The 14,668-nt window shown below is 36.0% G+C and overlaps 1 protein-coding gene across 1 annotated transcript in view; it reads right to left on the bottom strand.

Annotated features, from left to right (window-relative positions):
* side-II (sidestep II) overlaps positions 1-14,668 on the bottom strand; it is an 82,086-nt gene that overhangs the window by 55,362 nt on the left and 12,056 nt on the right. The window contains exon 2 of the mRNA XM_068284430.1: positions 13,468-14,033. Within this exon, the coding sequence (XP_068140531.1) occupies positions 13,468-13,696 (229 nt within the window). The 5' untranslated portion in view covers positions 13,697-14,033. The remainder of the gene's footprint in view (positions 1-13,467; positions 14,034-14,668) is intronic.

Below are 14,668 nucleotides of genomic sequence, written 5' to 3'. Positions count from 1 at the left end.
ATTGTATGCATATTTAATAATTCATAACTTTCTAGATCACAAAAGCAAAAAAAAAAAAGGAAAGAAAAATAACAAAAATGGAACATATACAATATGAATATTCAGCAAAATGACAGTAAAGTCTCTTAGAGAAATTCTATGGAGTGACACGGAACGAAATGAAGTTGAAAGAAAAGGACTAGTTACCAAGGAAAATGTGATTTCTTTTTTACATCGAATTCCTATTTGGGCATGAATAAAATAAATTATCTCATACAGTTAAAAAGTATCACGAAAAAGGTATTATATTTCAAATCAAGTTTATACTAATTAGAAATTACAAAATATCTATTTCCATGATTTTATTAGTTAGATATAATTAAGTTTAGGGCTATTTAAACACCCTCTATATGAATAATAAATTGGTATTTTGGTAGAGCTAAGAATATTTTTTTATAATAGAAGATAAAGAAAGCACGTTCATAGATTTATTAAGTTTATGGCAAGTTCCCATTAAACGAAGACATTTTTTTTAAATTGAAAATATGTAACTCGGCTGGTTCTACATTCTGAAAACGAAGCTTTGACAAAAAAGAGAATTTCAAAATAAATTTATTCTTCATCTGTAATCTATTTAAACTACTGCATGACTTTACTTTAAATTTTCCTACTGTAGCCATTATTTATTCCTCCTTATTCCTATAGGCTTTGGCCAGAACTGTTTTTATAGTCTACTTTAAAGTTTTGGCACACGATATTTGGGTCATAGTACCCTTTCTCTCTCAGTCTCTCTTACTGTCTCTTTTTTTGGTTTTCTTTCTTCGGCTTTGCCTTGCTCGATTCAATGTATCTTTACCTTTTGTCTTTTGTGCGACAAACTAGCCTGGGCAACAAAGACACATTTAACCATAGAAAGGGACATACGTGCTTTTTCCTCTTGCCGAACGAAACAAATACAACAAGAGAAAAAGTTTTATTTTATGCAAAATAGTTATGTGTTTTTCGATTCTGTATACAATGTACAATTGTTGTAGGTTTTTGTATAGTGTTTTTCTTTTTTTTTTTTTTTGTGTTTCATACCAAATAGTTTTTATTGTTCTTGTTGCAGTTGTAAGCGTGGCACGTTTTTTGAAGTGTTTCATTTTTTTCGTATATTTTTTTTTTTTTTTGGTTTTTGGTTTCAGTTTTGGTATTGATTTTTGCATTTTTAGGTCGCACGTTTGTCGACGTCGATTTCAGGTGTAGGTGGAATAGTTTTATGGGTACAAATAGAGGAAGAAGGGGTGGCATAGCACAGACACGCAGACACATACAGCCAAACACACACACACACGTTTAATGAAGTCGTTTTGCGGACAGATTTATGAGCAGAAATTTAAACGTGGCTTTAATACTAAAAAAAGAAAAACAAATATGATTGATATGCCGTGTAATGAATTTAAATTTAGAATTGATGAAAGAACAATATTTGGAGAGGCATTGAGAATTAGATTCTGCTCAAGAATATATTTACTATATTTTGGCCAATTCTGGGCAATTTAATGTACTCTGATTGATGAGAAAAGCTCTAACCTTTTGTCAGGCTACTTTACTTTTTCTAAGTTTGTAAAGATACCTTAAGAAAAAGAAAAATTTGGTAAACTGGCTAATTTTAATGTTTGAGTTAACAATTATTTTGTAATTATTTTAGTAGTTGTTAAAAAAATCTTACTTCATTTTCCTATATTTGTAAGATTTCTTACATATGATAAATATTTGTAAATTAACTGGTAAAATTCTTTATTGAAAGAAAAATATTGTTTGTTTCTTGTTAAAATCAAAGATAAATCTTCTTTAAGGGCATATAAATGTCGGTTTGTATTATTTCAAATGTAATTTCTGTTTATTTATGTTATGCAACAGGCACTTAAAAATGTGCCAATCTCTTTGATCTTGATGGGGCTATGACCCACGCTCTCTGTCATGCCAGCCCACACGACAAATTCGTACAAAATGCCAATGCCATGTCCTAGATGGACCTAGATCCTTCTCTCTTGCCCCTACTAAAAATAGACCATAAACTTCCTAACCCAAAAATACACAAGAAATAATAATAACAAAAAAGCATAGCCTACTTTCCAGCGTTTGTGGGTAAAAAAAGTGAACGAAAGGGAAAACTTTAAACTCAAAAAGCAACATTAAATAAATTTTTAATAAAGTTTTACCCACAGCTAGAAATTGTTATTTTTAGCCAGACTGCGGTGCGAAAGAGAAAGAGAGAGAGAGAGCGAGAGCAGCAGCAAATGCCGAAGCAGAAGCAGTGCCAGCAGATAAAATATGACATTTATAGCTGCCTGAATACGTAAAAGTTGAACGCACCCGCCCCGCAAGTGGCAGGCAGCGAGTAACAGCATGAACCAGGAGATAGGAAAGCAAGAAGAGTAAGAAGAAAGTAGAAAACAGTTTTATGTGGCTTATGTAAGCCAGCAGGGGGTATAACTCGATGGTGAGAAATGTACTAAAAGCGCGGCATGGTGGTGGGGAGGGTGGGGAGTATAAATCGGCAGCGGTGGTGGTGGTGATTTTGATTGTGGTTGAGAATTGAGTAAGTGTTTCAGAACTTGCCTTGGTTATAGACTGGAAGGAGGATTGAGTACAAACTTTGTTTTCACATCAAAGTGGTGCAGGTGCCGAGGGTTAGGGCCAAGGATGATGATGGATATCAGGCGAAAAGATACTACAACTCCTCCTTAAACATATAGCCACAAGGAGAATAATGTTTATTTTGTGTTAAAGAAAAGTTCAAATTGTTTCTCCATTTTCAAGAATATATGTAATATTCTAGTATACTTTTTCGAACTATTTTAACTGTATGTGTTTCTCTGTGTGTGTGTGGTGCTTGTCTGCTCAATTTGTCTTAACATTTAATTATTGTTTTGTCCCTGAGCAGCCTTCAAAATCCAATTAAACTTAAAAAGTCATTGCCTGTGTGTACGTGATATATGCGCAATTTAATTTTTAATTGCCCAAAAAACTTAACACACACACAGACACATAGGAAATTATCGCACTGCGCCAAATCTAGCAACAAAAAAGAGCACAGAATTCAAGGCAAGAGATAGCTAACACACGCACACACACTTGCTTGTAACCTTGAACCTTGAACAGCTTTTTGGGGGCCTTTTGTTGCTTTGGTTATAACAGCAAGGACATTGTTGCCTTCCACTTGTATGTATATTGTTATTTTTGTTCTTAGTCTATGTCGCCGCCTGTCTAGGCCTAGGCTGTAGATTTCCTTTTGCCTTTTCTGCCTTTTTGTGGCATATTCTTTAAGTTGGCGCTTTACACTAATAAGCAAAAGTGTCTAACGTAGCGTAACTAAATGCGAAAGGCAAACATTTCATTAACAAACACGCATCAGCAAGAGAAAGATAGCACCCAAAAGCAAAAGGGGCAACGGAAGTAGTAAAAAACAAGAAAAATACAACAACAACAACGCGGCAGATTGGCGTTAGATGGGCAGGAGAAGAGGTAGCGGCAGGCTTGGTTGACAGTTATATGTGTTATATATATTTATTTTTTGTTCACAACCCAAAAAGAAAAAAAAAAAAAAAAAAAGGGCTGGCATTTTGCCTACACTTACACATAAAGCGAGTTAGAAAGGCAAAGGACTCACACATATCCTTTGTGCCTTTTGCTATTTTCGTTTAACATGTGTGGGTGTAAGTGTCAGTGTGTGCGCGTGTGTGTCTGTGTGGGTGAATGTGTCTCTGTTTTCCTATGTGCTCTGTGAGGGTGTGTTTGAAATTTCATAATATCTTTCATTTCATTCTTTGCTTTACTTTATTTTAAGCTCTTTGCTTGATTAGAAGGTGTTGGCATAAATGTCCTTTGTCTCATATACACATATATGTATATGAGAATGTACGTTTTCCTGTCCTTGTTGCCTGTCTCCCTGTCTCTCTTGTCTCTTTTATTCCGATTGTTAGCTTCAAATATTATGGCAGCATTTATTCTACCCCTCTGCTTACTTATCACGGATGTTGGGTGTTTGTTCATGTGTAATTTACATTTACCAAGTGCTTTATGGCCAACAAAAGGCGGCAAAAATTTAATAAAACTTTTTCCTTTCTCACTTGGGCTTGGCTTGGCTTACACAGAGAAAGAGAGTATTGAAAACGGAAATGGAATTAATGTAAACGGAATAAATTATTACATTGATTCAAGTTTCACAAAGTTGAAAGCTGCTCTTAAGCAGACAGACAGACAAACAAAGAACCTTGTCTGTATCTCTCTTTCTTTACAATGTAAATGTCTAAAATGTCGTCGGTTAGACGGCTAAGCCGCAGCAGTTTGGCAACACCTGAGAGGTTAAATATAGAGGAACCCCGTACCCCCCTCTAAGCCACAGCAGTGAAACCTCAAAATACCCCCACAGTCCAGGCTATAATAGTCTGTAGTTTATTTAAATTAAACCTTTTTTCCACACAGGCCAGGTAAGTTTTATTTTTTTCAATTAACTTTCTAGGCCAACCACAAACAACCACAGCAACAGAAGCAGCAGCAACCTAGACAAGCAGCTGTTGATGATAATGATGATGATGACGATAAAAATAGCTAGAGAGAGAAAGAGACAAAGAGAGAGTGGGAGAGACGACGACCACGACTAAGAGGAAGTCCAACAAATTGCAAAATCCCCTTCAAGCCACACGCCTTGAGTAAACATCTTTGGCTATGGATAACTTGTCTATGCACTCGGTGCGTATACTTAACGTAAAACCCTAAAACCACTAAAACCACCAAGGCAAAACAACGACCATGTCGTTGTCGTCGTCATCATCATCATCATCAACAACAACAACAACAACGACAACAACATTGGAATGACTAAAAGAAGGTTCAGGGCAGAACCCAAACGGATGTTTTCTGGCCAACGTAGCATTTTATTTAAACTGCAGTTAATTTTCACTAAAACATTTTAATTGTATTTTTGTAATCTGTCTTTTACTAGTTTTACATAGAGCAAAAAGACGAAGAAATTCGAAGTGGAAAGGCCCAGAGAACAGTTAACAGAAGGTCTAAAGATAAAGAGCCAAATCCATTGGCAACATTGAAACAAAAGCAAATATTTTTAGACAAAAAAAAAACTGAAATTTGATGCTTCGTCTTTCTAAAGAATACATTGATACTGGCGACAAAACATATTTATTCACTTTCAAATCGGAATTAAAATCCACAAGAAAATGGTTCTTGCCAAATTTTTGTTTCCCCATACGGTCAAAGTTTTTCTTACGATATTAAGTCTCTTTGGCCTTTCATTTTGTTAATAGTTTTGTAACTTTGTAAATGGTTTTTGTTTCACTGTGGAGTAGTGTGTAGTGCATATATTTTGACCCCCAACTAACGCCCAGTGCCATGGTCTTAGGGCAATTTTTCGAAGCTCTGCAACTCTGCGGTCGCAAATGGGCAAAGCCACTGCCATTTTTAATGCAATAAAAGTCAACTTAAAATATGCAAATTACGGTAGTTTCGAAAAATTTCTGCAGACAGTGTCTTTGCGCGGCTTGGTAGGTTCTACTACCACTTGGCTAAGACAGAGATGGAGATGGAGGCCGAGATGGGTAGAATGGCTAAAAGGAACACTTGGTGCAAATTGTCATTAACATTTCTCTGGGCCATGGACTTTTAATTGTGTCTATGTCTGTGACCCGGGTCGAGTCGACTCGAGTCGAGTTTTTTTTTCTTTTTTTTTTTTGGTTTTCAGTCTCGGGTTTAACATAGAGGTTGTGAGCCCAAGTCCAAAGACTCACCAAGACATTAATGTATATTAGTGTCACCATAAATTAAAAGCATTTTGCTGTTCATATTTGCCAAAGTCGTCAGTCGACGTTGTTTCTTTACTTTTAGCACTTAAATCTAATTGCAAAATGGCTATTTAACTAGCCAAGCTTTATTCTTGGCCCGCATTTTGTAATCAAATACATCACAACATTATATATTTATTTCACAAATCCTCTAATGAGCTATATCATATTACTAAAACTACAATAACAGCAACAACAACAGCGAAAAAAAGGAGCAAGCAAATTATTTTTGTCTCTTCCTTTTTCCAGACAAACCAGACAAAGGGATAGGCGAACGAAGAAGGGTCGCGACTCTTGGCTAAGCTGCTTAGCGTGAAGGTGTCAAGTTTAAAAATCAATTACTTACTTCAAAAGTATTACAATGGCAGCCATCAAATCCACCACCTTATGTTGCCACACCCACTACGGATTGGGTTTTTATGTTGGCGTTTCATCTTACGCAACAAGCCATTGTGATTTAAAGGGAAGTTTAAGCTTAAAAATCAATCAACAGATGCGCGTATCTCTTGTGAAAGGAAGTTTGCTCAATCTAAGAATTGGTTTCTGGGCAAAAAAAAAAATTTTTAAACAGTCGGGAACTTTCTCTTTAAGAAGCCATATTATTAAGAATATTGCTTAAGGCGTTAAGGTTCTCATAGTTAGAAATCTAACTCAGCTTACAAGTGACTGAATGCTTAATCGAATCTCTACTGTATTATTTAAGCGAATGTTTATTACTCACACCATATCCAAGCAATTATCCTTTTAATTCAGTAAATTGTAGACTTCTTTGCTAGAAAATTCGTATACTTTTCAACTCTGAAACTCATAAAGAGTTTTCTACTCAACAAACAAGCTTAGCTAAGTCTTTGCTTCCTTCTTGAGCTCCCCGTTAGGTTGTTGCTTCCACCACATTACGCGTACCATTAGAAACACATGCCACAAATGAATATGGCACACAAACACCAGAAATTCAAAGCATATTTTTAGGCGGCTAGTGCTTACTGCGAGCAGGCGGCGTGAGGTAGAAGAGCGTTATAAAACACCAAAAAACTGCGCGTGTTTTGCTCAAGTTCACAAACTTAAATTACGCAGCGAGCACGCACACATTTACCAAGTCCAACCATTTACCCTACCCTACCCAACATCATCGTCATCAGGCAAACTGTTTGCTGGCATAGCCTTTGATTGATGAAGCTGTCTTGAGAGTTGGGGAGCAGAAAATATATATGAATGTTATTGCAGGCAAGAAGGTGCCTCGAATGGTGCCTGGAATTGGTGATGGAGGAGTTGGAGGAGCGCAAAGGGCAACCTTCTGTGTTAAACACTAATGGCAGCTTAAATTAGATTAGAAGCAGATTCCTTGGTTTCTCTCTTTTTGCGGCGTGACCAGAGCATTTCCAGGGCATTTCCGCTTGGCCATGCTTGAATTTGAATTTTATAGCATACTTTTTTGGGGGTCGCCATTTATTTAAACTATTTTTACTTAATTCGGTAAATCAACTCATAAAAATCGCACAAAAAACACATAAATAAGATTTATTGTTATAGTTTTCACACACACACACACATACAACGGATGTACACCCACGCCCAGGCGTATACATTTCAGTTGCCATTACGTATACGCAATACTTTGAAACGACTTGGCCCTGCCTCAGCTGTGCCTTCAACTGATTGGTGTTAAATTTCACGTAAAAATTGCACTTAAAATTAAATATAAATATTTGCTTAAAGCGCTTAAAATACCCTACCGTAAGGAAGCATTTGGGACGCACTTTAGAAGAAAACTTTATTTAGTCAAGTCTTAAAAACGAAATAATAATAAGTTATCAAATTAGTTAGCAGACTGCCAATTAAAGCAAAGGTAAGTAAAGTCAAAGCAATTAAGTTTTAAAGGGTATTAAACAATTTCTATACATTTGATTACTCTTCTCAATGACTTTTTGTGTTTTAGCCTTTCATGTTTATTTATTTACTTTGCTTTTGCTTGGGTGTCGTGCAATATCAAAGCAAAACACAATTATTTTATGATATGTTTTGTTTTACGTAACATTTTTTTCTTCTGTTTTCTGTTGTTGTTAAGCTTGGAATTTCATGGTTACAAATAGTTAATGTTCAGTTAATTATTACATAATCTCACTAGAACACGACACGCCATATACATATATTTAGTTAGGCGGAGTCGTAGCCATAGTCAAAGTCTCTCATAGAATTCACATAGAAGTCAAGTACATTGACTCGACGACTCGACCGGCTAGTCCATTTGTAGGCGGCATTTTCCTTATGTCGTATGTTTGTCGGCCATAAATATTAATTATAAAACACAAAGAGACCGACCACACGAAAGTATCATCATTATTATCATCATCATCATCGTCATTATGAAAAGGGTTGCTCAACTGACCCGCTACATTTCCTGTTTCCACGAACCACAATTTTTGTATTAAAGTTTTATTTCGAGCCTCAGGTTAGGTAAAATTAGCTAAACGTACACGTAAATTATATGCCCAGTAGAAAGTAATGGGCGTGGCCCTACTTTCAAATTGCCTTTCCTCTACAGAAAGCAAAAGACTTTTATTTATTTATCAATACGGCAAATGTTTTCCTTTCATTTAATTAAGCCAATAAGGCAAATCGAAACAAGTGGATAGAGTAAAGGTGGCAAACTAATCTTTGATTGAATTGAATTCAATTGAATTCAAGTCGAATTGCTGTGAGTATTTTGAGATTTGTTGAAAGAGCTTTGTGGTTGATCTTAGACAGAAATAAATAGTCCTATTAGTTAGACGACCAAAGTCTAAATATAATCTTCAATTAAACTAAAACACTCGCTTAAATACATAAACCATTCAAGTTGCTAATATAAATAAGTCAAATTCATTTCTATTGTTATAAATAGATTTCTTGTATTGATAAATTATAGGCAAAGGTGTAATTAAAAGCAATTACCATAATAAAAACAGATTAGAATAGAATTTAGCTTACATTTCATATCAATTAACTTAATTGCTTCTTTCTAACTTAACATTATCAACTAAACAAATTAAAAATTAGATAAATTGGGTCGCTGTAATAATATCCAATTTTATCATCTGGGCATAAAGATGTAAATACTTTCAAGTAAATGATTTCCAATCATCTAATTTAATACCAAATAAATCTAAAAAACTCTCCTTAAAGTGAGTTTGATGTGTCAAATTTGTTTAAATGTTCCCATTTCAAGCATTACAATTAGTTTTTAACCACTCTCTTTAGTTGTATACTTTTATTATCTTTCAATCAGAATAAAATTTTCACTACTTTTTTTTTATCCTCTCTCCATGATTCTCTTACTTCATGTCTTCTTCTTTCTTGCTCAAGTCATTGTCATTTTTTGTAGAAAAAGTCCGCTGCAATAGCAATAAAAGTAATATTCGCCATTTGCTTGTTGCTGCCGCGGTTGCCAACCAACCTCCCAGCCAGCTTCTCCTCCAAAAAGCCGCCAACCATCTTTGGCTTTCTCATTTTATATGTATTGTATAATAATAACATAAAGTAATTTATGGCAAATGAAAGTCACAAAAATGCGAAAGAAGGAGGAGAAGAAGTGAGTCTCGGAGGGCAGACCAGTGGCAACAGAGAATGGTGGCAGCAGCCAACTTGGTTTCATGCTCCATTCAACATTCTTTGGAAACAGCAGCAGCTGCTCCTTCTTCTTCTCTTGATGGCATTGAAAAAGGGGTTTTGCCAGGCAGAACTCTTTAGAATTTTGTATAGTATATTTTTAGGCAAGCGAGAACCAAACACACACACACACACAATACAATAAGTCGCAATTTCTATGCCCAGGCCAACATGTAAACTTTCATTTTCTATGGCATGGAGCAAAGGGAGTTTGTCCATTTTCCATGTTTTAGGCGGCTTTTGTGACGATGACTACCAAACTACCTAGCAAAGCTTTTGTTTTAAAGGTTTGCAATATTCTCTTTCTTTCTATGTGTGTGTGTTTTCTTTCCTTTTTTTTTTTTTTTTTTTTGTTGTTTAGGTGTTTTTTCTTTTTTTGTTTTCTGTTGGTGGTAAAATGCTTTGAATTTTGCTGGTGCATTCTGATGTTGGCGAAAATTGCGCGAGGCAAAAATTCAAAAATTCTATGCACAAAAGAGCACAAAAATGCAGTCAAGTGGAAACATAGACAACAGGACACAAGACGACAGCGAACATGGACCAAAGAGGCCTAAGATTAAAGTCAACTCATAGAAGGAAAGGTAACATAATTTGCGTTTTGTCCGCAAAATAAATCGCATAATTTAAAGGTTTCTCTGAAACTTTACAGAACATTCTCCACCATCCATAACTTTTTACTACCCTTCACTCTTAATTAATTAAAGCCAGCAGAAAAAATAGGGTAAACTAGATCCCGATGCAAAAGATTGAACGAAGGGAGGTGGTGGTTGGAATGTCCTTTGGCTTCACCTGCCAAACGGGCTGTCAATTCATCGTTGATGTAATTAAAAATTCAGTGAGAAGTTTCAGTTTGTAGCACGTCTAGCATCACTTTAACATCACTTTGAATGTCACTGAAGCTGACAGGAATTTGATTGCCCATTTTTTACAAGCCTAATTTGTGGTTATAAAAACAGCGGGCGTTGCCATTAAAGGGGAGAGTGGGGATCAAAGGAGTTAAGGGGTAGTAACTTGACAAGATTTATAGTTTTAACCCTTCGGCACGACACCGTTGATAGAGTTGATGGAAAAACTGACAATTGACAAGAGTTTAAATTAATTATTGCCTTGGTCTGTACAAAAATTAACCATAACTGGCTTGGTAAGGAATTTCAAATGTTTTTGGAATAGAAATTGGTTTGAATATTTTCAGAAATTCACTTAATGAAATGGGTTTTATTTGAGTTATCCATAGCCAATGTTTCAGTCTAAGTTCTAAATACGTAGACATTCGAATTATTTACTCTAGTTGAGGAATTATTTACTGCACTGTCGATAAATCATCTTCAAGTTAAATTTAATAAATGGTAAACTAATCTGAAAGTCTGGCAAATGAATATAAGTATTCAACTGACTTAACTTACTCCTTTAGGTGAATTTCTTTACCAAGCCAAACAAATTCTTCAATTAGAAAGATTAAAAGATTCTTCAATTAGACTCTTTATGTTTATTTAACTTCCTTTCTTATTTAGATTGGCATTGAGCATTCCAAAAGAAAATCTTGTAGAATCAGGTAAAATTTTAGATAAATGTAAAATGTGTTAAGTTGGCAAAATAACGAAAGCTAGCCAACAATTTGGCTTACCACAAGGGTTAATCTTTCAACTTGCTACTCAGCAAGTCTGCACCTGTTTGATATAAAAACCGCCAATAGCCAACACGCGTTTGCCTGTATAAGTTTTTCTTGTGCTCTTCTCTTGGTCCTTTTGCCTGATGTTTGGTCAAATCGTTTTTCTAACCGCAGAAGTTGCTCCCTATGGAGAGTTTTCGGTGATGTTTTTTTCTTTTTGCCTGCCAGAGTGACGGTAACTGCTGCACTCAACACGTTGACAACAAACTTGCCAAAATGGTGGTGGTGTATGTGTGTGTGTGTGTATGTAAGACTCTGGTTCATACGTACGTACGTTCATTCATTCGTCAGTCAGTCAAGCGGACAGTTAGTCAGCTAGTCAGTCAGTTGGTTGAGTCAGCTATTTACTGTTCGTTGCATACTTTTAGGCGCCTGCTTAGCTGCAATGTTTTAGTCCTTTTTTCTGTCTCCCTTTCTCTCTCTGTGTCTCCCTATTTTTCCCATGTTGTACTTGCTTCTTCTTAAAGATTTATTATGGTCGTTGTTGCTCTAGTTGTTGTTGTTGTGTTAGAGTTCCGTGTGATAAAATGCTTGACACTTTCCTAAACGGCAAAACTTTTTGGCTGGCTAGAGATTGTCGCCTGACCTCCACCCCTTTAGCTTTGTCTCCCTCTACCTCTTACTCTCTTGTTCAATCTTTCTCCACTTTTTAATGCGCCATAATGCTTGTCGTTTTTCCATGCCTCTCCTCCTTTTTACCATTTTTATCCTTGCTTCCTATGTCTTTGCAGTTTGTTGACACTGTCTGGCTTAGAGAGCGCATAAAGTGGAAATGATTTACGCAGTATGAGTGTGTTGGTCTATATATATGTATGTGTGTGTGTGTGAAAGTGTGTATGCGTTTGTATCCTGGGGCATAATAAATAGCCCTAGCTTTTCGCCTGGCAGTTTTGTCAAATAGCTCTTTTCTACCTCAAAACATGTGAAAGGTATTTTCATACTCTACCAACAAGAAAAATCAAATATCTTAAAGCCTCATTAATGAGTAAGCAGAAACTACTAAGTAAGATTTATACAAATATTACTAATCCTAAACAATAACCTCTCCGTTCTCTTTAGTATGGAAAATTTTAAAATAAAAATTCATTTAATATTTCTTCACTTTGATACCTCGTTTCACTCGCTCCACTTAACAACTCGGACTCCTATTTTTAGCCTATTTCAGCGCAGAGTATATAAACTTCGTCTAAACTTTTGCTGTATAATAATTTTCTACTTTTTCGTAGTTCAAAAAGTTACATAGCGGAAGAGCTTAGTGGAAGCTATCGCGCTGAGAGAATGAAAGAAAAAACTTTTCAATCAACTGCGCAGGATAACTTGGCTTTTGATTTGTAGTCGCACTTCAATGTTGCCTTTATGTGAAGCAAAACAGCAGGTGAAACATTTGGATGACACAATAAAATCTAAGCTAAACTGTTTTTAGGGAACTTCATCAAAAGTCTTTATCTCGTCTTGGTTAAAAACGTTTTATCTTGAAATTTTTCGCAAAAAGTAAAATTTTATTTGAAGAAGTGTGAGCAAAAGTTTCTGATAATTAATTTGGGAATAGAATGCAAAATTTGCCAAAATCGTATGAGCACTTTTAGTTATATAGAAATATCCAAGTTTGAGAAGAATGTTCTTGACCATTCATTAAATTAAAGCGTGACAAGCGATGACAAATGTCCTGCTACAATCTGTATTAAGAGAAAAGTTCAAATGATTTCCAACTCATTTTTAAAGGCTGCAAAATGGCTTGCAACATATCTATGTAGATGCAACTCATATTGGAGGAAACTATTTGCTTTCGAGCTAAAACCCTACTCATAGTCGCATATAATTTTAGTCGTACGTGTTTACACCCACTATCAAAATTTAACCACTGTTCTATCCGCTACCTCCGCTGTCTCCGTCCCGGTTTTGTTAAAAATTCCATAAGCATTGGCTTTTGTGCTAATGGACAGTTTAGTCGTGCAACCGAAAAGCACAGAGAAGAGAAGAAAACCAAAAACCAAGTGCAGCAGGAGCAGAGCTTACGGAGCAAAGCGAAATGAAATCATAAATGCTAGGACACGTGCCACGACACGGACACACAAGCAGGCCACGTGCCTCAAGTTGCAACGAGGTGTTAAAGTTTCTGTCCCACTCGAACTCTCTCTCGCTCTCCTGGTATATTTTCATCCCTTTTACAGTCGCCTGTGGCACAACTCGCTACTCGCGAGTTGGCAATGTGAATGCAAGTTAGTTAAATATTTAAATTTATTTATTGGACTTGGCCTGGACCGACTACCATTTAAAATAATCATAAAAAGTGGAAACAACGGGCTATAGCAGAAAGGGCCAAAAACTTACCGTGTGCATCTTTGCCGGCCAGACCGCCAGTTAGGCCAAGGCCCAGGTTACTGCCACCGCCACCAATGCCGAGTCCTCCGCCGCCTCCTAATCCTGTAGACATTCCACCTCCGGATGTGGAATGCAGGCGCGCTAATGTGAGCGGCATTAGCAAAGCCATTGCAAGCAGCAAGACTATAAAAATTTTCCACATTGTTAACGTGGCCATTTGACTTTTATTGCACTTCATTCTTTCTCTCACTCGCACGCTCTGTCTCTCTCTCTCTCTCTCTCTTCGGTCTTGCTTTCTTCTTATTTCTTTCTTTTTGGAGAAAATATTTTCTATAATTTTTTTTGTAATTTTTTTATTTTTTATTCGTCGCTTGTTGATTTTAATTTGATGTGACTTAAGTTGGATTTGGTTTGCAGATTTCGCCTGCAGTTTTCTCTCTCGCTCTTTCTCTGTATATATCTTTCTCTCTCCCTCTTCTGTTTGGCTTGCTCTGTCTTCGTTTTTCCGTTTTCTTCGATTTCTTTTTTTGCTTTAATGGAAGCACATTTCGATTTTTCCTTTCGACGGGCAGCAGCTGCAAAAGAAAAGAGAAGAATAAAAACGAAAAGTAAAGAAATTGCTTCGGTTTGAGTATTGAAAAGTTTTATATTGGGAAGGCTAGTTAAAAAGTTGAACAAGTTTTTCGTTAAAGTCAAGTTGAAGCCGCAATTATCGAGTTGTAAGACGATGCACGCCCACTCAACGCCCACCCAGATGTTCGGTTTCCATCGAAGAGAAGAACAAATTTTATATTTTCCCTTAAAGATTGTCACCTTGTTGGAAAGTAATAAAAAAAAAAAAAAAAAATCTAAAAACCATGGAAAATTGTAAGAAAAGTCTCACATCAACTTATTGAACAAGTTAAATATTATAGAAGTTTTCTTCCTTGTTGCCAAAGAAGTTGATTATAAATTGAACTCGACTTCAGCTCATAAGTAAGTAACTTCAACTGCAAGTTGAAGAAAGAGAACACGGCAATTATATACCTACACATCGATTACAAGAGCATTATGGATTTCTAATAAACTCTCGGCAATGACTCTTTCAACTTTTACTGGAAGGTCACAGATTTCTATCCTCACTAAGTGTTGGGGTGAAAGTACCATGAAAGTACACCAAACTAATTAAAATTATTCCGAGGCGGCAAAAGTTTAGTACCTATTACCACAT

This window comes from Drosophila tropicalis, unplaced genomic scaffold (assembly GCF_018151085.1).
Source record: "Drosophila tropicalis isolate 14030-0801.00 unplaced genomic scaffold, ASM1815108v1 contig_393, whole genome shotgun sequence".
NCBI classification, from domain to species: domain Eukaryota; kingdom Metazoa; phylum Arthropoda; class Insecta; order Diptera; family Drosophilidae; genus Drosophila; species Drosophila tropicalis.
Note: the sequence above shows the minus strand (reverse complement) of the source record. Positions and strands in the feature narration are given on the sequence as shown.